General features: G+C 59.0%; 5 protein-coding genes and 1 pseudogene across 6 annotated transcripts in view; all 6 read left to right on the forward strand.

The window, feature by feature from the left end:
- The window catches only part of LINJ_35_0420 (conserved hypothetical protein), a gene marked incomplete at both ends in the record, with an annotated part of 1,476 nt that extends 934 nt beyond the window's left edge, over nt 1-542 (forward strand). Inside the window, one exon of the mRNA XM_001468824.1 lies at nt 1-542. This exon is cut by the window's left edge and continues 934 nt beyond it. Within this exon, the coding sequence (XP_001468861.1) occupies nt 1-542 (542 nt within the window).
- Nucleotides 543-2,356: 1,814 nt separating this feature from the next.
- LINJ_35_0430 (hypothetical protein, unknown function) lies at nt 2,357-4,270 on the forward strand (the record flags this gene model as incomplete). Its single annotated transcript, XM_001468825.1, has 1 exon — nt 2,357-4,270. One exon carries the CDS (start codon nt 2,357-2,359, stop codon nt 4,268-4,270), a length of 1,914 nt encoding a protein of 637 aa, XP_001468862.1.
- A 1,143-nt stretch (nt 4,271-5,413) lies between these two features.
- On the forward strand, nt 5,414-7,225 carry LINJ_35_0440 (hypothetical protein, unknown function; the record flags this gene model as incomplete). The annotated part of the gene is made up of 1 exon (XM_001468826.1): nt 5,414-7,225. The coding sequence occupies one exon, from the start codon at nt 5,414-5,416 to the stop codon at nt 7,223-7,225; it is 1,812 nt and encodes a 603-aa protein (XP_001468863.1).
- Nucleotides 7,226-8,369: 1,144 nt separating this feature from the next.
- Nucleotides 8,370-11,123, forward strand: LINJ_35_0450 (conserved hypothetical protein; the record flags this gene model as incomplete). The annotated part of the gene is made up of 1 exon (XM_001468827.1): nt 8,370-11,123. The coding sequence occupies one exon, from the start codon at nt 8,370-8,372 to the stop codon at nt 11,121-11,123; it is 2,754 nt and encodes a 917-aa protein (XP_001468864.1).
- A 4,559-nt stretch (nt 11,124-15,682) lies between these two features.
- Nucleotides 15,683-16,285, forward strand: LINJ_35_0460 (conserved hypothetical protein; the record flags this gene model as incomplete). The annotated part of the gene is made up of 1 exon (XM_001468828.1): nt 15,683-16,285. One exon carries the CDS (start codon nt 15,683-15,685, stop codon nt 16,283-16,285), a length of 603 nt encoding a protein of 200 aa, XP_001468865.1.
- Nucleotides 16,286-16,577: 292 nt separating this feature from the next.
- On the forward strand, nt 16,578-17,235 carry LINJ_35_0470 (annotated as a pseudogene). Its single transcript is given in 2 exon segments — nt 16,578-16,739; nt 16,741-17,235. Coding segments are annotated over 2 exon segments (657 nt in total).
- The last annotated feature ends 3,209 nt before the right edge of the window (nt 17,236-20,444 follow it).

Here is a 20,444-nt window from a genome sequence, read left to right on the forward strand (position 1 = left end):
CGCAGTCGCACAGTCTTGCCGCCGAGAAGGCGGGCACCAATGCGGCACGTCTTTCGGAAGCGGCGAACTGCAAGCCGGGGCCAGGGTCGTACAATGTGGACGTGGACCCGACGGCTCGCCGCGTCCCGGCCTCGCTGTTTGGCCGAACGCTGAGCGCCAAGTCTGTCTCTGCTGAAAATGGTGTGCCGGGCCCGGGTCATTACCGCATCGTGGACGAAACGGGTAGTGGAGGCACCATCTTCTACAAGGGCGACTTCCACCCGCGCGGTTGTAGCGGCCAGGGCGGGTCCGCGGCGGAGAGCCTTGGCGTCGGCCCAGGCGCGCACTACAACGACGACACCATGTACAGTAACAGCATCAATGGCGACCGCGCCCACAACAAAGGCTTTACGATGGGCATCCGCTACCCGGCCAGGGCCACCTATCAGCACTGCGCCCCGTACGACGAGACGACGAACATCAACTGCGTCTACGACGACGAGCTGAACTGGGTGGTACGGCCCAACCAACACCTGCCACTGATTCGCCGCGGCAAGCTTTAGCGAAGAACTGCCATTGGCACCATCACGCTTGTGTGCGTGTGCTGGACGATGTGTACACGTACCTTGAACATGTATTATAAGGCCATGATGACGATCACCATGTGGGTCTACTGAGGGGGAGGGGGAGTGGACGCTCGCATTGTGCTCCCCTCTTACTGTGACCTCGTTTGTTGTTGTTTTCTGTGCTCTCCAGTGGAACGTTCGTCTCACGAGTCGTTGGACCGACGGAAAATCATGCTTGTCTTTGATCAGGTGGCGGTGGTGGGGAGGGGGCAAGGGCGCGCCTCTTTTACACCTTTTTGGCTCTTGCGCACACACACACACACACACGCACGCGTGGCGACAAACACGGGAGGGGAAAAGAGGCAGAGAGACGGAGGGAAAGCTGTTTTTCCTTTTCATCTGTGTGTGTGTGTGCAGAGGACTGCTTCTACGGTTGCACCTCTCAAAAGCTGGTCGGCCTCGTACATCTACATGAAGTAAGAGGCTTTTTGCATAGGCAAAGCATTCGTTCCGCCCCCCGTGAACCGTCCCCATCTTGCCATGCTCGTATCTTACCCTTCTTCCTACGCTTCTCATTTCTGTCCCTTGCACCCCCCCCCCACAGGCGCATGTTGCCACCATCATCGTTGCTCGCCGCTCCTTCGTCCATCTCTGGCACCTTCTCCCCTCTTCGGCTTCCCATCCCCGCTCAGTGCTACCGTCAGAGGGGATGGGAGGGGGGAGGGCACACATCACGTACCATAAAAGAAAACGAACAAGGAGGAGAAGGACTCGACCAAAAGAACGGAGCCCCCCCGTCTAACGCAAAAGCCGACGAACGACGACGCAGCAGCTCGTAGAACCAAAGCAGCAACAACACCGACCAAGGTGACCACACCGACTTGACAGGCGTGCGCACGACCATTTCCATCCTTCCCTCTTTGTACGTATGCAACAAACTCATTGTTTTCGGTTGTTCCGGTAGAACGTCGCTCAGGTAGAAAGTGTGGCCGGTCAGCTACGCGTTTGGCATCCGCCACCTCCCCCTCCTTCTCGTGTAGCAGAGCACCCCCTTTTTTCCATCTTGAGCCTCATCGTATATATTGGATGCGCCTTTTGCGTCTCAAACAGTTTGCCTTACCCTTTTTTTTGTCTCGTTTCCACGCCGCACGGCCTGCTCCCCACCGCCCACACACACACACGTGAACCTGCGCACGTGCGTCATCACTCGGTGGTCTCTACTATTAACAGCATCATTGTTGTGTGCATAGCTCTTCGTCTGCTGCCGCCTCTGCTTACCCTCACCGTTTGTGCGCATCCCCACGCCTATACAGGTACAAACATCTCTACATATATATGTATACGCCCTTCTCTTTCTCCTCCCCTACACACGCTCGTCTTGAAGGGGTGAGCAGCCTGTGCGTGTGTGTTTGCGCCCCCCCCCCCCCGATACACTCCTCGTCTTTTTTTGTGTTGTTTGTGTTGTTCTTCTTGTATTCTCTGTCTTTGTCTTCCGCTGGTTTCCTTTGTCTCCGTTGTACGTGTCTTGTCGGCTTCCCCCTCCCTTTTGCGGTCTTGTGCTAACACCCACCGCACTCCTCTAACCCTCCGCCCCTGCCCTTGCACACGCTCTCATCCTCTTACTCGCTCCGCGCTGTTTAGGCCGCGCACGTGTCACCTTTATCTCCTACCCACCGCTCGACTGTGCTGTACCGCCTCTCTATGTGTCTTTCCCTTATTTCCTGTTACGCGCACACTTCTTCTTCGTCTCCTTTTGCGGTGGACTTTTGCGCTGTGGGGCCTGCCTTGTTGCTACCGCTATAGCGGTAAAGATGCCGTCCAGCCGTGGCGTAGCCCTCTCCATCTCCTTAGCGGAGGCGGAGGTGTCCCCGGGTGGCACGCTGCGCGGTGAGGTCGAGGTGAAAGTCGACTTCTCGCACAAGAACGGCATCGTCTACGAGGCCATACGCCTTGTTTTTCTAGCAGTGGAGAAGAGCTGTGTGTGGGATGATCAGGGCGAGTTCGATGAGCTGCTGAACAAGTACACGTCGTCACGTGTCTACCTCGATCGCCACGTGACGCTCACCGGCTTCAAAACGCAGTCCGAGGATGCTGAGACCACCGCGCAGGTTCGGGAGGAGATGCTGTTCCTCCAGCACTGCGCCACCCCGTACGCCGCGGTGGCGCCGACGAAGCCTAAGAAAGACGCGTACCGCCATTACACACGCGAGGAGCTGCTGCACGGTGCCATCCAAATGGCGGCCACGACGAAGTGCACCACGGGCGGGGCGGTCGCCCCTGACGCCAACGCCGACACTAACAACTGCGTGGGAAGTCAGGAGTCTGTGCAAGGCGGTGACGGGCCGCGCTCGGCAGCGGCTGCCCCAAGAGGGGGTGCCACGGAAGTGGAGTTTCCCGTGCTGATGCCCGGAACCCACCGTTTCCCTTTTCTGTTTCGCCTGCCTCCCTGGCTACCGCCTTCCTTCTACTACTCCTTCGTTGGCGCCAAGGGGCAGCTCCAGTACTCGGCGTCCGCCACGATGTTGTTCCCCGGCAACGGTGCCGGCTCATGGTGGTTCAAAATCTGCAAGGACACGAGCGGGACAACGCGTGATACGGAGAATACCTTCAGAGCTGCCGGCGCCGGCGCCCCCTCTGCCAAGAGGGAGCGCAAGCGACCGGGCCGCGGTGAGTCGGGGGAGGGCGTCATAGACCTGAACGATGACGAAGTCGGTGAGCGCACGAATCGGCGTCTTACCAGCATGCCCGTCTACGGCCCATCAGACCTCATAACCGTCATCCACTTCGACGTGCTGTCCGTGATGCCGCGTCGTCAGCTAGTGGCCGAGTACTACCAGATCGACACCCACAACCTCCATCAGCGACCGACGAACGCGCCACGGGAGGCGGAGAACGCCGGTAACAGCAGCAGCAATAGGAACGGTGCAAAGAAACTGCGAAGACGCGTTGACAAGAGCAACGATGCCGGGGACGTGAAGCTATCCGGCGTGTCGACAGGGTTGCTGGAGCACCACGAGGACACGCACTTGGCCCTGTCCGCGCTCTACCAAACGTTCCGCTGCGGCTGGCTGGGGAACATGTGCTGCCTGCAGCCGCAGAACGCAATCGAGGCGGAGGTGCTCGTGGTGGGTGCGCGGACGGTGCTGTTGGCCGACGACTTCGGTGCCTTGCAGGCGCTCGGGGTACGACCGCCGATCACGTCCGACGCTCCACAACTTGGCGGCCCGGCGCTCCACGCCCCCGACATTGTCCCCTCGCCTGACATGGCGGTTGCGGCGCCCAATACGCCATGGCCGGTTGGCGGCATCACGCTGCGTGTGCGTGTGCGCAACTACTGCCCCACACATACAGTAGAGTGCGTGCGAGTAGAGCTGAAGGTGATGGTGGAGATCTTCAAGTCCCTCAAGACCCCGCACACCTTTCCTGGCATCTCCTACTCGAGTTTCGACTACACAATTCCCATTCCTCCTGGCAACCAGGCGCTCTTCGATGTGAGGCTCGGCCTGAAGCCGCGCTTCCGTCGGCACGAGACCGACAGCGAGTCACTCCTGCCACCGCCTGGAGTACGAACAGCTAACATGACGAGCAACACCTTCTTACAGGTCAGCTTCCCCGGCATGTACACGTACGTTGAAGAGGAGGAAGAGAAGAAGGGTGTCGTCATCATGGCGGAGACGGTGGACCTGAATGACGAGGTGCTCGAACTGCCGGTCCGGTACAGTTGATCGACGACACGTTGTGCACCTGCATACGCCGCGGTCGACATCGCCAGATCCAGTCTTCAGCGGAGGCACCATGAGAGGGGGGCAGCGGCACGTCCTTGTCCTCAAGCTCCGCACGGCACGCATATAGCCGCGCAGGTGTGTGCGGAGACGGCTGCTGCGTCAACGCTCCATCTCACCAGCAGAGACAGCGAGAGAGAGGGGCGTGCACGTGTGGGCGTTAGCAAAGGCTTCTTCTGATAGCCACAGCCACAGACGCATACATACACGCACACACACACACACACAAGTGCCGATGGGCCCTTTGCTGCCTCGTCCTTTTCCTCTTTTCCTTTCTTCAGTTGTGCACAGAGCGACGAACACATGATGGCACTCTTCTCGCTTCAGACCCTCCTATCCCATCCCCCTCCCCTCCCTGGCTCTCCACTGTGGCTCACTCGTCGGAGACACATGTCGGTGTGCGCGATACCGAGCTTTTTCTTTTCAGGGGTTTTGTGCGCCCATTGACTCGCTTGTTCTTCTTCCCTACTTCGTATTTGTGCGTATGCGCATGTTTGTACCATGGACTGCATTGTGTGCGTGTTTTGTGTTTCTCCTTCTCCGTGGGCGATTTGCTTCTTTTTATTCTTGTGCGCACCTGCTACGCGCTGTTATTTGTTGCGCACTGCATGGCGGTCATGGCTGCGCGCCTGCGGTTACGCCCTCACCCAGGAAACGCAAAACCAGCAACAGAAAAGCAGCTGCAGGTTCCACCGACATTTTTATCAGACAGACAGACAGGCGCGCGCGCACACACCCACACACCGCTGCCAGTCGCTGCGATCGCAAGCTATGCGGGCCATCTTGCGGTAGTTTCGATGTCGTCGGCAAGGGGATGTGCTCGTGTGTCTTATCGACTTTCTTTTTGTCTTCTGCCTCCACCTCCGCCTCCATCCGTCCTCCACATGGCTCCTGCCTTCTGCCCTTTATCGAAGCGCTCCTGAGACACCTCAACAAGGTCGTCGTACACACGCGCACCGGCACGCCATACAAAGCAGGCAGCAGCGCTGACACTTCACACACACGAACCACGCGTTGAGTCCCGGCTCACTGGCTCTTTCTCTCTCGCCTCCGCTCCCTGTGACGGCGTTTGTGCATGCGCGATCGATGACGTTCCGCGTTTCTGTCCGACTGGCGCGCGACACCTTGTGCCTCTCAGACACCGTCGAGGGCAGCGTCGCTTTAGACGTGGAGGGCACGTCGCACGATGTCGCGGCAGCTGCGCCGAGCGCTGTGCGTGTGGTTTTGCGCGCTGTAGAGGAAGCTGGCAAGAGGCACGCCATTGAGCACATGGCGCTGGTCACAACAGTGGCAGGTCCATCGATAGCGCACGAAGAAGCTGCGGCGGCCGCCCTGCGTGAGAGGGCGAGTCGGTTCACGACGGAGGCAGCGCGCCGCAACCCGTTACCTGGAGTCCCAGTGAGCACTGACAGAACCGTGCTTGTCGAGGGCGGTGCCAGTGAGCACTACACCTACGGCGCGGGTGCTGGTGCTGCCTCGAACCCCGGTGGCATGACAAGTGACACCGCTGCCTCGCCTCCGCAGAGGTGGGAGGCGGGTGGCCATTACGTGTACCCCTTCGCCCTGCAGCTTCCCCCGTGGCTGCCTCCGTCCTACTACTACAAGCCCAGCGCCGGCAAGTCGCACATGTCGATGCGATACACGGTGGCAGCCTTTGTGGTCTGCGGCGTGGAGGAGGCGGACGTGGATGTAGTCGGGAGGGAATTCAGGTCGCAGACGATGGTGCTGGTGCCTTGCACGCCGCTGCCGGCGAAAGCGTGGAGAGGCAGCACTCGCAACAGTGACGGCGGCGCTAAAGGCGCGGATAAGAGGGGGACGTGCGCGTCTGCACCGCTGCTCTCCCCGGTGCGCTTTCTACTTCCGGTTGAGGTCCCTCAGCTCCTGGAACGCCTCCCCGCCGCGCAACTTGCTGACTTCACTGTATTATCGGCGCTGCCAAAGCGCGAGCTGCAGCAGTGCGCCGAGCGTGTGTCGATCTCACCGCCGTTTCGCGAAAAACTCACATACCACATATACAAGCACAGCCTCGTCTTGCGCGGTCTTCTCCGCAACAAGCCGTACACTGCCGTCGACGTGCGCATCACGTACGACTCTAGTGCGGCCGTGCTCCTGTGCGGCCGCCAGCAGTCCGTCGTGCGAGGGCGTGTTGCACTGGGGCTCGCAGCACCGCACGGCAACCACTCAGGTGACGCGCCAGCTGCTCTCCCTTCTGCCGGCAGCGGAGTTGCTCCAGGCGGACTGACTGTGACGGGGGCCGTTATGGGCGGTGATTACAGCCGCGTCCCTCGCATTTATATGGACAATCACGGCATGGCACCTCCACCTCTGGGTAAGGGGGCGCGTGGGCGGCAATCGCCTGATGCGGCTGACCCACATAGTAGTGACAGCGCTAACAGCCTTTGGCGCGACAGTGAGGGCGAAAGTGGCAGTCACCTGAGTGCGGTGAGCGCGTGCACCGAGCCGGCGATTAACGGCGCGCTGCGACTGCGTGTGCGTGTGCGCACCGGCAGTGTTGCTGTGAGTAAGGTGCGGGTGAAACTGTTGGAGCGGGTTCGCTGCACCAGCGCCCCGGCGGCGCAGCCGAACGACGTCTACACGCTTGCCACGTACACGCACTCGGAGAAGATACATGCCAACACGTCGATTGAGTTCCCTGTTGAGCTGGCGCTGCCAAAGCAGTTTCGCCATACCGCCGCGGACCATGACAAGTACCCCCCACCCGCTGGCATCACCACCGCTGCCGTCCACACCACCACGTGGCTGCAGATCACCTTTCCCAGCCTCCACGCTGTTTCAGAAGCGCAGCTAGGGGAGAATGTCGTGTTGGTTGGCGAGGACGTGAACCTGACAGACACGGTTCCGTTCTTGCCCTGCGCGTGCCCAGCGCGGACACTATGAAGCCCAACTATGGCCCCGGTGACGTATCGGTGCTCTCTCTTGTTGTGCTGTGGCCGAGGAGGGCGCCTCAACGGCATTTATTTTCCTTCAACTGCACCCAGGCAGAGATACACCCAACATGGCGTCATTGTATACTGCTGGACAACTTGTGTCCTCTCCAACTTAATGATCTTTTCTTTCTCTCTGTGATGTGGCCTCGTAATGGGTTTGCTTCGCTTCCTTTGCGCAAGCCTGCGCAGACCACCCTCGCCCCTCAAACGGACACGCCGTGAACGCCAGCGCATATTTTGGAGAGGGTGGGGTGGGTGGGCGACCTCGCTGTGCTGATCCTATGCTACACCGGTATCTCACTCCTATTACCTTTTTTTTCCATGGGTTTGCTCTCCTCGTTTCGATGACAATAAGCCGCAAAACGACGCGTGTCGGTCTTATGCCTCCTGATCATCTCCCTCTCCGCCGCGCTCTCACCCCCTCCCTCCCTCCCTACCCTTCCTCGACAAGACTCTTTTTTGAGTTGCTGAGAGAGGCTTCGTCAAAGGCGATTGCAAGAACGACGCTTCTCATCACCGCTTCTCCGTGCGCCCCCCCCCCGCCCTCACCGCTGTCTCTGCCGCTGTAACCTGTCTGCTCCTCCATCTTGCTCTGTCCTGGCCCCCCCCCACACACACCAACACATCGGCATCCGATTGAACATGATCATCATCGTCCTCATAGTGGCTGCCTAACCGACAACAAGGCCGGAAACCTCCGCAAACAGTTGTGTTTTCTTTAACACACACACACACCACCCCACATATTCGTTCGTATCCCTCTCCTTCGCCTTTTTCTTGTGCTGCCCTACCGGGGTCACCCCGCCTCTCGCCTCACGCACCGTATCCCAGACCCGATTCCACAGGGTCAGGTGTGCGTGTCGGCGCATTTCGGCAGCTGACAATACATTTTTCAAGACCAACAACAAAAAAGGAGACGCGCCAGTTGGCCGAGACAGATGCAGTCCAGAGAAGAGCGTAGTCGATTATCAGGCGCGTCCCTCTCGACTTTGTCGGTTGACGCCTCGCACGCCTTCTTCTCGCCTCCACTGGCAGCGGCTGCTCCCACGGTGTCGCTCATTCGCACTTCTGTAACGGCTGGACTCGTGGCATTGATGCCTCGCGCGTACGTGGTGACGCGCCACCCGGCGGCGACCGAGAATGCAATGCCCCATCATCGCGCTCGCAGCTCAGAGGGCGGTAAGAGCGGTGTGTTGCCGTCGTCGCGTGTCTCGTTGCTGGCCATCCTGTGCGGATACCTTGCGCTAACGGCGGCTCTCGTCGCGTCGGAGCCGGCGCGAAAGAGCGGACTTGTGGTGCTGCTCGTGTGGGTGTATCGTATGACGCGCGAAACCATGCGCGCCTACTTGGCTCCGCAGTCGCGCTGTTCGCTGTGCCGCTCTCCGAAGCCGCGCCGCCACGCTCTCGCGCAGGTGACTGTCTGTATCGCTGTGCTGTGCGTCTCCCTCCTCGTCCGGCTAGCCTGTCCCGCCCGGGCCGCGTTCGTCTCATCCTCGCTGATCTCGTACTGCTCGGACTCGGGGGACGAGAATATCAGCTGCACGAAGAAGATGGTCGTGACGGTGACGGTGGAGGGAGAGCAGCTGCCGGGTGAGGAGTCCCTACTCTTTCTGAACTCCGCCACGGATATGACGGTCAATAACGGCACAGCCGTGCAGTTCTCGCCGCTGCGCATCACGACCAGCCGCAGCGCCGTGCGCTACCGCTACCCGCTTTTCTATGTGCAGAACTATAACGCAAAGCCTTACGAGGCAACGGTGAAGGGCAGTCTGCTGAACCAGTGCAACGCGGACTTCAACGCGGACACGGCGACGTGCGGGCTGGCCTACGACGCCGCGGGAAAGGCGATTCCGTACTCGCAGGGCTTCTGCTGTGACTGCAGCATGTGCCAGACGCTTGGCCTGTGCCAACCCGACGCGCGCGCGAACGCGGCGTGCAACATCTTTGACAAGTACACGACGGCCTCGTGCCTGCGGTTTGCTCAGCGGTGGTACAGCGGGTACACGATTGGCGGCTACATGACGTGGTATACAGTGAACTTGACCTTGTCTCGAAACGTCTCTGGCAGCGGCGGTGCGGGCGCGGCCGAGAAGGTTGTGATGCATCTCTCGCCGTCCAACAACGGCGAGACGGCCGGTGAGGGGTGGGACGTGATGGCTCGCATTGTCGGCACCTACGCCCCCGTCGACCAACCCCTCGACCTGACGTCGCGCATGCTCTTCGCTCCGGCAATCCCGCCGAACGACGCGCGAGTGCAGGCGGGGGCAGCGGAGTGGCTGCTGCTGCCGACGAACCTCGTCACTCTCGATGGGCGCGAGTGTGATAAGGTGGGCGTGTCGTACGAGGCCTTCGCTTCTCAGGGCAACAAGTGCAATTTGCGTCCCGGCAGCTGCCTCAGTTCCCAACTGGAGGACTACCGCACCGCCGATCTGCAGCGCATTGCTGCTGGAAACAAGGGGCAGTATATGGCCACCAGCTTCGGCGACTTCAACCTGGAGAACGACGCGGCCACGTCCCCGTATATCTCCTACCTCGCCGCCTCCCCTGCGGCGACGATGATCAGCATCACCGTCAGCGCTGACGACCTCGAGTACACCGTCGGGCTCGCCAGCGGCAAGATCGTCTCCGCTGACCTGAACAAGCCCACGCTTCAGGCGGGCACAGCAGACGGCGTCATGACGGTGATGGTGCGCAACACGGCAGCGGTGACGGGGCGTCTCGTCGTTGGCATGCTGAACTGCTCAGACGGCGTCTTCCCGATGACGGCGCAGAAGCTCTCCCTTGCCGCGCAGCAGCAGGCTGCGGTGACGTTCAAGGTGTACGTGCAAAACTCCTACGCCTCAGGGAAAGCCAGCTGCACTGTGGTGGTGCGGAATGCCCACGAGGCCATCACCGACCTTCGAGTGGTTTCGTGGAAGGTTTCCTCGACGAATTTCCACAATGGCACACAGGGCGGCTCGGCGGACGACGGCAGCGGCGGCGTCTCAACCGAGGAATCCTCGGCAGCGTCCTGCTTGAACTGCCGCACGCTGGATATTGCGTGTGCGGTGCGACGACGGTGCTGGCAGCTCATTCTGTTGGACCTCTTTGTGTACCTGCTGATCATCGCCGTGGTATTGTGCGTGATTTTCTTCTGGCGCGTCTTCTGCTGCTGCCTTTACCTCCTGGGCCGCCAACACCGCCGCGGCAGCGGCGGCGAGGCGGAGCCGAAGAATGAGGCGAGCCGATGGGGGGGTTGCTGGAAGCGGCGCGGCGAGAGTGGTGGCACTAGCTCCTCTCGCCATACCGACCACAAAAATAGCGGCAGCTCCGACGCGCCGCTACAGGCTGCGGCACCAGTCAGCCCCGCACCACCGTCGGCACCAGCCATGATGTACGTTCCGACCCCGATTTGCTACGAGCCAGCGCCGTTCACGACGCGCAGCGGCGGCGTGGAGGCTGCATCTTCAGCGGCGTCCTTTACGCCTCCTCTACAAGCTCTGCCGCCGCCACCAGCGGTATTGCACCCGCTCGCGCTGATGCCACCGCCGAGGTGGTGCCCGTACGGCAACGAGGAAGCCGTCGTTCCGGGGGAGGGCCCTTGTGCGGCGCACGCCTTTCCGCCTCACTCCCCCATCGGCAGCTTCGCCTTTGCTGCGCCGCCGGCCTGCCCAGCCCTTCGGTATGGTGAGGAATGGAACAGATGCGGCAGCGCGACATCCATGTCCCCGTTGACCCCGTCGCGCTCCACACAGGAGGGCTCGCCGTACAATGAGGAAGCCCGCTGCACCCCACGCGCGTTTCAGCGCAGTTGGGCATCAACACCGCGACCACCGCAATCTCCTGGGGCGAACGCACCGTACCTGTGATAACTTCTTGCCGCCCTTGCACAACTCTCTCTCACACAAAAGCGTACACAGCAGGAACGCACGCTCTGACGTGTGCGCGCCACTTCACCCCTTTCTCGCACCGTGACAGCTGATACTGCTGATACTGTGCCCCATCGTTTCTGTGTTTTCGATCTTCCCCTTCTCCCTAACATTCTCTGGCTCTGTGGTATACTTGTTTAAATATTCGTTGTTCGCTTTCATAATCTCATGCGTGCCTCGTCCATGGGTGTGCCGTTTACCGCACATCCGCACGCTTCTTGACCTGCTCTCTCTCTACCTCTTTTTTGTTCTCTGCACACGAACACGCGCGCGCCATCACCAACACCACACAGCCCAACGAACGACGAGAAACAAGAAGAGAGAAACGAGCACCGCTCTCTTGTTTTCCCTTGTTTGCCTGCTCGTGCCCGCTGCGGTTATCCACATTTCTGTTACTTGTTTTTCTGGTATTGATCGGTCTTCTCTAGTTGATGCGTGTGCCCGTGTATATCAGTATTTCCCTCTGAGTGCGTGTCGGCGTGCGTGTGTGGATTTTTCTTTCCGTTTTGTGTTTGGCTGTCCTTGACGTTCTTTGTTCACCCCTCCGCAACTCTTGTACCTACCCACCCCCCTCCCTCCCTTCCTCCCTCTCTCGCTTGTACCTCTCTTTCTTTTCAATGAAAGCGACACACACACACACACACACACACACAGACACACGCCCAGCTGCATATACGCGCGTTATTGTCTCTCTCTTTTTCTCTGCTCTCCTCTGCTGCAGCAGCGATTCTCACCCACCTGCCTCCCCCCACACCCACACACGTAGTCTGCCTCTCTCTCTCTCGTTGACGACGGTCAAGACGATTTAGGGGCGGAACGGGTCGCCCTCTCCTCACGTTTCGCTCTCGACTGCGGTCTTATCCTTTTTTTTCTCTCTACCTTTTCTTTCACCTCCTCCCATGTGTTCCTTGACGCTCAGTTCTTTGTTTATTCTCTCTTGGTGTGTGTGTGCGCCTTCTTCTCTCCCCGTGATGCTTTCCTGTTTTTTTTTTTCGTTCAGTGACTCTCTCTTCATTCCCCTCGCAACCGTGCGCACCTGCGCCTCTGCACCCCACCCCCTCACCCTAACCCCATGTTCTTGTGCGTAGCGAATCTTCTTCGCCGTACTGTTGGTGGCGTAGGGATTGACGTGTCTGGCGCGTGCTTGCGTGTGTATGTGTGTACCGTGCTCGGGTCGGGAAGGAGGGGATCAGATAGGCCTTTGCCAATCCGTCGTCTCTTCTCGCATTCGCCGAGTCCTCGTAGTTTCTTTGTCCCCGCAACAGGGGTACACCACCGAAGCGGAGAGCAACGCAGCGACAAGGGGAACGAAGCAGTAGCACACATAAAATAATGCAAGGAGCGACAGGCGCGCGCACACACACACATACTTACCGACACAAGCGATAAATATATATATATATATGTATATATTTATATGCATATTTAAGTAATTTTTTTCTTTTATCGGCTCATGCGTAGCTCATCTCCGTCTCTCTCTCTAACAAAACAGTCTTCGATACGGGACATGCAACCACACACGCGCATGGGACACCGATCCGACTGCCGTCTTACTACTTGGAAGAGCAACCAGCGTGCGGGTCATCTGGCAACTTGACGGCACCGCACCTTCTTGGATTCCTCTGCTTACCCCGCGGTGCGGTGACGTTTATGTTGCTGCCAAGTGGGACAGCGAAACAAAAGACTCTTCGCCTGCCGCCACATATCTTCTTTTGTATGTAGACGGGCCACGCGCACCGGCGAACCCCCCCCCCAGCGTGCGGGGGGTTCCTGGGGCGATGGATGCCACTTACGCGGGCTTGTGACTCTCTCTACTGCAGTTGCCCATTCTTCGCGTCTTTTCCCTCTTCGACCCACGTGGCAACCGACGCGCGGCGCGCGGCTGCCGTCTTCCGCACTCTTCTCTCTCTCACATTGTGGGCTAGTAGAGCGAAGAGACGCATACCTCGTCACAAAAAAAAACACAGACACACATACACTTCGATACACCCACCCATCTACACACACACACATACAAATATATATATATATATATAGACATTCGCATATAATGCACCGACATAGATAGATACGCCGCGACACGCACCACGCACAACGCGCTGCGTCGCTGAGAGCAAGATCGATTCTTAGCGTCCTCCCCCTTCTCCTTTTTGCACCCTGCAACAACAAATCCACTCTCTTGTTTTTGTTTGCCTGAGCGTGCCGTTACGCGCACACACGCAGGCACACAGATATACACCGAAACGCTCGAGTTGTGGCTGCTATGTTGCACGTGCGGGGGATGGTTTTCTCCGTTGTCTCCACGCAGATACGCAGCCTCCTTCCCCATCGACCATGGACTCGCGTCCGTGTGCGACCACGTCGCCATCGCGCTCCTCCGGAGTCAGCAAGTACACTGCCCTGCTCTCAGGGCTGGAGAGAAGCTGTCGAGTGACGCCAGCTACGGGTAGCTGCTTCACTCCGCATACGGAGTCGAGGAAGAGTTATTGTGCTGCACCACGGCTCCACCTAGCCGAGTCACCAGGCTCGTTTCTCGCGCTGTCTTCGTCCGCTTCTGCCGATGCGCACTCCCTGTCTTCCTCCTTTGCGTCGTATTCACCACTCGCCACCCAGCGACGCAGCGAGGCAGCCATCGCCGCTGCCCGCACGCCGTCGGCGCTGTTTGAGGTTCGCGTTTACCGACGGCGGGGAAAGGGCACCAACGGCGGCACTCGACAGGGCTGCGAGGCCTTCGCGCAAAACATGCGCCGTGGGCACCCGTGCGCCTCATTCGCCACAACCTCCTCCATCGACGCGCCTGCGGTGGCAGTCGGCCTGCTCGGCCCTCACTCCTACTCGACGCGCGCTGCTCCCGCCTCGCGACCGGGCGACGCTCAGCGCCGTCGTGGTGCCGGTAGTGGCGCACACGAGGCTGGCGTAGCGGCCCACTGCAGCCTCACCTCAGATCACTACCTCAGCTACTACCTTGCTCGCTATGGTGGCCGGCGCTTACCGCAGTCTTCCTGCCCCAGCGCCCTGACAGCTCCTTCGCTGGCGCGCAGAGATGATCTCTGCAACAACGCACTGGTGCCAGCGTCGGAGTGGTCCGACTTTAGCGAGACGCTCGTGAGCATCGGGTCATCTTCCATGTGCTCCTGCGCAGCTCTTCCAGTATTCACCAATATACCAGAATGCTCACCCATCGTGGCGCCAGGTGACGGCGCACGGGTGGAGGCGGGCGATGATAGTGACAGGACCTGCATCTCCTCAGTGAGTGCCGCGTGCCGTCTCTTCTCCTCTCCTGCCCCATCGTCGAGTCACCCGTAGGCGTCACTGAGTGTGCTTCGCCTGAACACGGGCAGAGGGAAGGGGATGAAGCACATCCGGCCCGAGCAGCTGCTGTGAAGGGGCCGGGACATTCGTGCCACAGAGGACTTCCTGATTCTCTTCTTCGTGGAACCCGCCCCCACCCCCTTGCAGACGAGTATGCGTTGCTCACCGCACGACAGCAAAAAGAGGTACACAATACGCAAGCACGGAAGAAGCCGGCATACGCGCCCATGACGCGCCTCAGTGCCATTGCGAAGAGAGGCAAGCATATGCGAGGCTGAAGTGAGCGAGATTGTCGACCAGTCACATCTGTGCCTCCACGCATGGTGAAGCACAGAAGACCCGTCACTTTCCCTTTCTCCCCACCTCCTGCCTACCTCCCTCACACGCCGACCCCTTACCCCCCCCCGCCCCCTCTCTCACTGATTTCAACACATCGCCGTTCTCTTGTCGTCACGCCTTCCTTTTGTGTTGTGCCGTTCCTCCGCAATCTACGGCAGACGCGAATTGCCCTGCGCTCTTGCTGGAGTGATTGTGCGTGGCTGCTTGGGCAGAGGGCCGCCAGCCACCACACAAGCCCGCCTTTGCGTTCTCTTTATCGGTCTCATCCCACTCTTCGCGTCTCTGCACATGTGCCGAAACAGAAAATAGAGGTTGATGGTGTGACCGTGCGCTGACCGCGGTGACGGTGTTGTGCATCTCTGCCGAACCCCTCCCCCTCCCCCCGCTTTTGTGGTCTCATATCGGCGGGCGGGTTGAGGCGCACGGCGTTTATCGATTCTTGTCTTGCCTTCGCGTACCGTCTCACAGGGTCCCTGTCGCCCCGCTCCGTTTCGCGTTCGTGTTTCTTTCCTTCTGTGCCCTTCTCCCCTCTTTTCGTCGTGCCGCATTTTTCGCGTACTTTCTGAGTTTGCCGTGCCTGCTGCCTGCTTCCCTCCCCTCTCCGCCTCCTCCGGTACCGACGTGTACTCTGCGTGTGTGCGTGCCTGTCATTGAATGCGTTGATTTCTACACAAACAGGAGCAGCGACTTTGATGAACCGGTTGCTTTTTAGCCCACCACTACCGTCACCGCCGCCTGCAGCTCTGCTGCACTTGAGTGAAGTCCTGTTGCTAGGCCTCACCCTCGTATCACTGGGGTGTCGTGCATGGTGACGGGCCTCCGACCCAGCAGGCGACTTTGATGATGAGATGGAGGATCGGGATGACAACGCACCACGATCTGCATCGCTGTTGATACCTGCTACCCATCTTGCTTCTCCCGCCGAGCGTGGCTTTGGCTCGACTTCGAGCGGCACAAACAGCGCTGGTGACGACAACGCCGTCGCGCCTGTAGGGCCCACAGAGGGTGTAAGTGCTGCTGCTGTGGGCGTCGCAGCGACGCCGGCGCCGTTCTCCCCGTTGGCTGCCGAAGATCCGCTGCTTATCCTTCTCAACCGCCTCCCCCTCGAAAAGAAGCTTTTCATCGCCGTGAATTGGCTGTCGCTGGTGTCGACCTGCTTGACGTACTTCTTGCGCCCATCTCAGGTGCTCTACACCTTTATCTTCACGAGTGGACACTCGGTTCTCCATACGGCTCCCCACAGTCGCCGCTACCTACACCCGCGCCCTGACTCGCTCTCCACTCGCCGGCCGTCAGCGCTGCACGCCTCGCTGTCAGGTGGGCCGACGCGCGAGGCCACCTGCAAGCGCTGGGAAGCGGTCTCGAAGGCAACAGGAACGACATCGGAGGTGCAGGCAAGAGACACAATGGCGTGTCGCAGCAGCAGCCCCCCCCCCCCCGGGTCGCTGTAATGGTGCCCCCGCCATCAGCGCGCTTGCCCTTCAAGAGCATCCACAACGCTGTGCTTGAGCGCCGTCAAAATATGGGAGATGACTACCACTCGCGCGGTTCCTGCGGGACGGAGCGCGGAATAGCGGATGTTCTCTTGGCAAGGAAGGACTGGGCGGCGGCGCAACGACTCTCCTCGTCCCCGACGCCGACCTCGCGGCGGCTGCAGTTTCGACTCTGCTGGTACGCGCACCGCCGTGGGGCGCTGGCCCAGACATACCTCTTGTGGCTACTCCTCTTCAACTTATTACCGCGATGCTCTTCATATTCCACTGGTACCATCTCTTCTTCGAACTTGATACGCTCTTCGGGTACGTGGCAGCCGTCACCTCCGCCTTTCTGTGTGGGATGGAGATGGAGTGCATTGTGGTGCACCTGAGGCGGCGGTGGCAGCGTGGTCGCAAGGCTCAGACGAGGTGAGGGGGCTGCTGCTGATGCTCTCTCAAGCACAGACGACGTTATGCACCAACCGGACCCGTGCGGCGCCATCCAAGGGCCGCCAGTGGCGTTTCTTGGCGAGCACCTCATCTCCTGTGCCTGTGCTGCCCTGTATGTGCGGACGCTCCTCGACGAAGGGGATGCGTTGTGGGTGTCGCACACGGCATTGGTACAGTGGCATGTGTGCTCGCTCGCCTTCGTGGTTCTCTCACTCCTCAAGTGTCTTCGCGTGTTGTTCTAGTGCTCGGCGGCATCAAGGAGAGGAAAGCGAGCACACAAAAGACAAAGTAACCTCACTAACTCCTATTCCCCCCCCCCCCAACAGGAGGTGGGGCGGGAGAGAACGAAAAAAGAGAGGAGGGTGCGCACTCGCCCATGGATTCAGCGCCTGATGCACTCTGCGCGCTGCTGTTGGTCTCTCCATGCAAGAGCAGAGGATACGGCACGGGAGCGGCGCGCAGCAGCACTGCGATGACTTGCTAATGGCAGCACCCCTCCGGTGGCATGCAGCACTCGTCGACGGACAATGACCACTTTCTTCTGCCGTTGTTTCTTTTCCTCCTTCCTTTTCAGGTTTGAGTATGCTGCCCCTGACGAAACCCTCGCACCTTGTCTGCCCTGCGTGTCCGCTGTCTTTTATGAGCACCCACTCCCACCCACACGTATATCTGTATATGCATATCTCCACACGCACAAGCAGCAACTATACGTCCGCCTGGTCGTAACTCTACACAGTCTAGCGAGCAGAAGAGAGAACAACAACCGAGTTTTGCTTGTGCGGACGTCATCGACATACCTCTGCCACACACCTGGGCGTGCAGAAAGCGTAGGTACAGAGCACCGCAGCAGCAGCTGCTGCTGCTGCTCCTCTTCCTCCCTCTCCCCCATTCCAGGTCGCTTCCATCGGAGGAGCACTGCCCCATCGCCTGGTGCGCGACGGGGACAAAAGGAAAAGCAAATCAAATACGGTGGCGTCGCCTTACTGCGTCTTTCTTCGTTGCCTCCCTGTTTTTGTGCGCACCAAGGTAAGTACATACCAACAGGAATCGCGAGCAGAAGGGGGGGGGGCGGCGGCGGCGGCAGCGCTGTCCATACGACGTGGAAGGATACACAGGGACGAGGGAGGGCTCATCCAGGCGCACTTCCACTGACTCATTCGCACAGACGTTTGTGACTGCTTCGTTTTCTTTTGTTTTTTTTTGTTTGTTTGCCTTTTTCGTTATCCCTGTTTCCACATTAGTGTTCGCCTCTTTTCTTAATTATCTGCGTCTGTGCGTCTCTGTGTGTGTGCGTGTGTGTGTGTGTGTGTGCCGGCCCATCCGCGTGCCTGCGAGTGAGTGAGCGCACTCGGCTCTCTTTCGCTTTTTCTGTGCATCGGCATTGCGTCTCGTTCTTCGTGTTGCGCTGCACGTCTCTCTTGTCGCGCACCGGCTGCCTCTGCGTACATCTCATCTCCCCATATTATCCTTCCTTCTGTGCCTGCAACGTCGCCTCCTCCCTTTTTGCAAATCTGCGCTGTCGCGCCTCCACGCGACCCAATCGCGTCAACCCGCAGAGGACACGTTCGCACTGAAGGAGAGGAGAAGGGAGAGAAAGCTGTCATCATTTTTGCCGTGCCGTATTCCTTTCCGTCTATCTGTGCTCCCCCCCCTACGCTGCGACGGCTTGTCCCCCTTCCTCTCTCTCTGCAGTGCGTGGTTCGTTTTCTTTTTCTATGTTTGCTTTTGCGCGTTGTGTCTTCTTCATCGACGCATTTGATCTCGCGTTCCTCTGATATCCTCCCTCCCTCTCTCTCGGTTTTACGCTTGTTGTTCTGGCGCGCTCGCTCCCCCTTTCGTGTATGCCGCCTACCATTGGTTGGTGGGGTGCATCATCTTATTGCTCGTGAGCGAAACAAGTGGCACAGAGACGCACAGAGAACAAGGAAAAACAACCAAAAAAAAACGAAAGCCGTCTCCTCCTCTTGTGCCCCTCAAGGTTTAATCGTGCCATTCGCATCTGCTTGCTCTTTTTCTGTAGTATCAGTTATTGCTCTCCTTGTTGCACTCCACCACGTCGCTCTCCGTGTGTATATATCGACCTGTCCAGCTGCCGATGTGTGCGCGCGTCGGTGCGTGTGTGTTCTATCGCTTCCATAGTTGTTGCTGTGGTTGGCTCATTATTGCTCGTTGAACTCTTCACGGCACTCTCGCTTCTCTCTGCTTCCCCTTTTCGTTTTGCTGTGTCTGCTAACTTGCTTACTTTTTCGGATTATTGCCTCAAGCGTGCGCTCTCTTTCCGCCTCCTCACCTGGTGCCCCCTCTCGACGAGGTGCCGTCTGCAAGGTGACTCTCGCACGCACGACGCACACGGACAGCAGGTAACACGGTGGCCGGTCTCCCTCGTGTGCCGGGGCGTGAAATTTGTTTCTCTGTTTGTACGAGTGAACACGGGAGAGCTACGCTGCGGCGGAGTGGGGGGTGCGGGTGCCGTTGAGCAAGGAGACGAGCGCTCGAGAAGGAAAGAGGGGGCCGGCGTATCTCTCGCGGAGCTCACTATACACACGTACGCAAAAGACGGCCCAACGCATTTGCAAGCTGCCAAGCGAAATAAGATTAGCCGTATCCAAAGAAGGCCAACTTCATGCGTGCTTACCGCACATGCGCATACCTGCGTGTTCGTAAAGAAAACCGAAAAGACGAGACAAAATCTAGAGGGGAGTGCTGGGAAGCCGCGTGGGCTCGCATCCCCCTCACGCTATACGGCCTATGTTCCGGCAAGAATCACTGCCATTCGAAGAAACAAGGGAAAAGGCAAAAGCAGGCTGAGAGAGCGGAAAGAAAAATAACAATACTTGAGGCGAGCGAGTGACCCTTGTGTTTGCGTACCGCCACGCTCAACACCTCCGCTGCCGTTGTTGACGTCAACGTGTGGCGTGGAAAGCAGAACATTGCACTGCCACCGCTTCTCGACGCGCTTCTCTTCAGCGTGCCGCTTTTCCAGCCAACTCCTGTGCCTTCGTCGCTCCCCCAGCATCGTATCAACGCTCGTCTGCCGGTATCGTGCTTTCATTGCCGTTCGTTGGCCTTAACTCACGTTTCTCCCAATACACGAACGTTGTGTGCGCCGTCTCCGGCGGGCGCGTCTGTCTGTCGGTGTGCGTGCATGAGAAAAGGACAGACGGGGGAGGCACGAGAAGGAAGCGTTGACTCTTTTCGCTTCACACACTGCCATTCGTCTCTCTTTTTTCTTTTCACTCACCTGCTTCTTGTATTGTTGCACTGCACTTCTTGTCCTCCTCTGTCCTCTTTTTGCACACGCGTGCGTCTCTGTGTGCTGTCTTTGCCCCGTGCCCTTCACAAACTCTCGCGTGTACACGGCAGTGCTTGAGGGTCTTGTGCACCCCGCACAATTTGTTGGTGGTCGACATATAAGCGCGTAACAGCGCATCTGTGTGGGTGCGTGTGCCGAAGAACTCTACGTTGAGAGACATACCCATATAAGGCCCCGGGTAGCCGTCTCATTCGACGCAGCGACGAGACGAGTCTGAGAAGAAGAACGCGTCGGGACGTGACGCACATTCACAGACGCAAAGTCAAGGGGCGCCGGTGAATTTTCTCTCTGCTGCCTCTCGCTGTCCTTGTCTTTGGCGAAGTGGCTTCCACAAAAGCCCCTGCCGTCACATAATTGGGTAGCGGGGAAGTG

The sequence above is a fragment of the Leishmania infantum genome, chromosome 35, assembly GCF_000002875.2.
Source record: "Leishmania infantum JPCM5 genome chromosome 35".
Taxonomy (NCBI): Eukaryota; Euglenozoa; class Kinetoplastea; order Trypanosomatida; family Trypanosomatidae; genus Leishmania; species Leishmania infantum.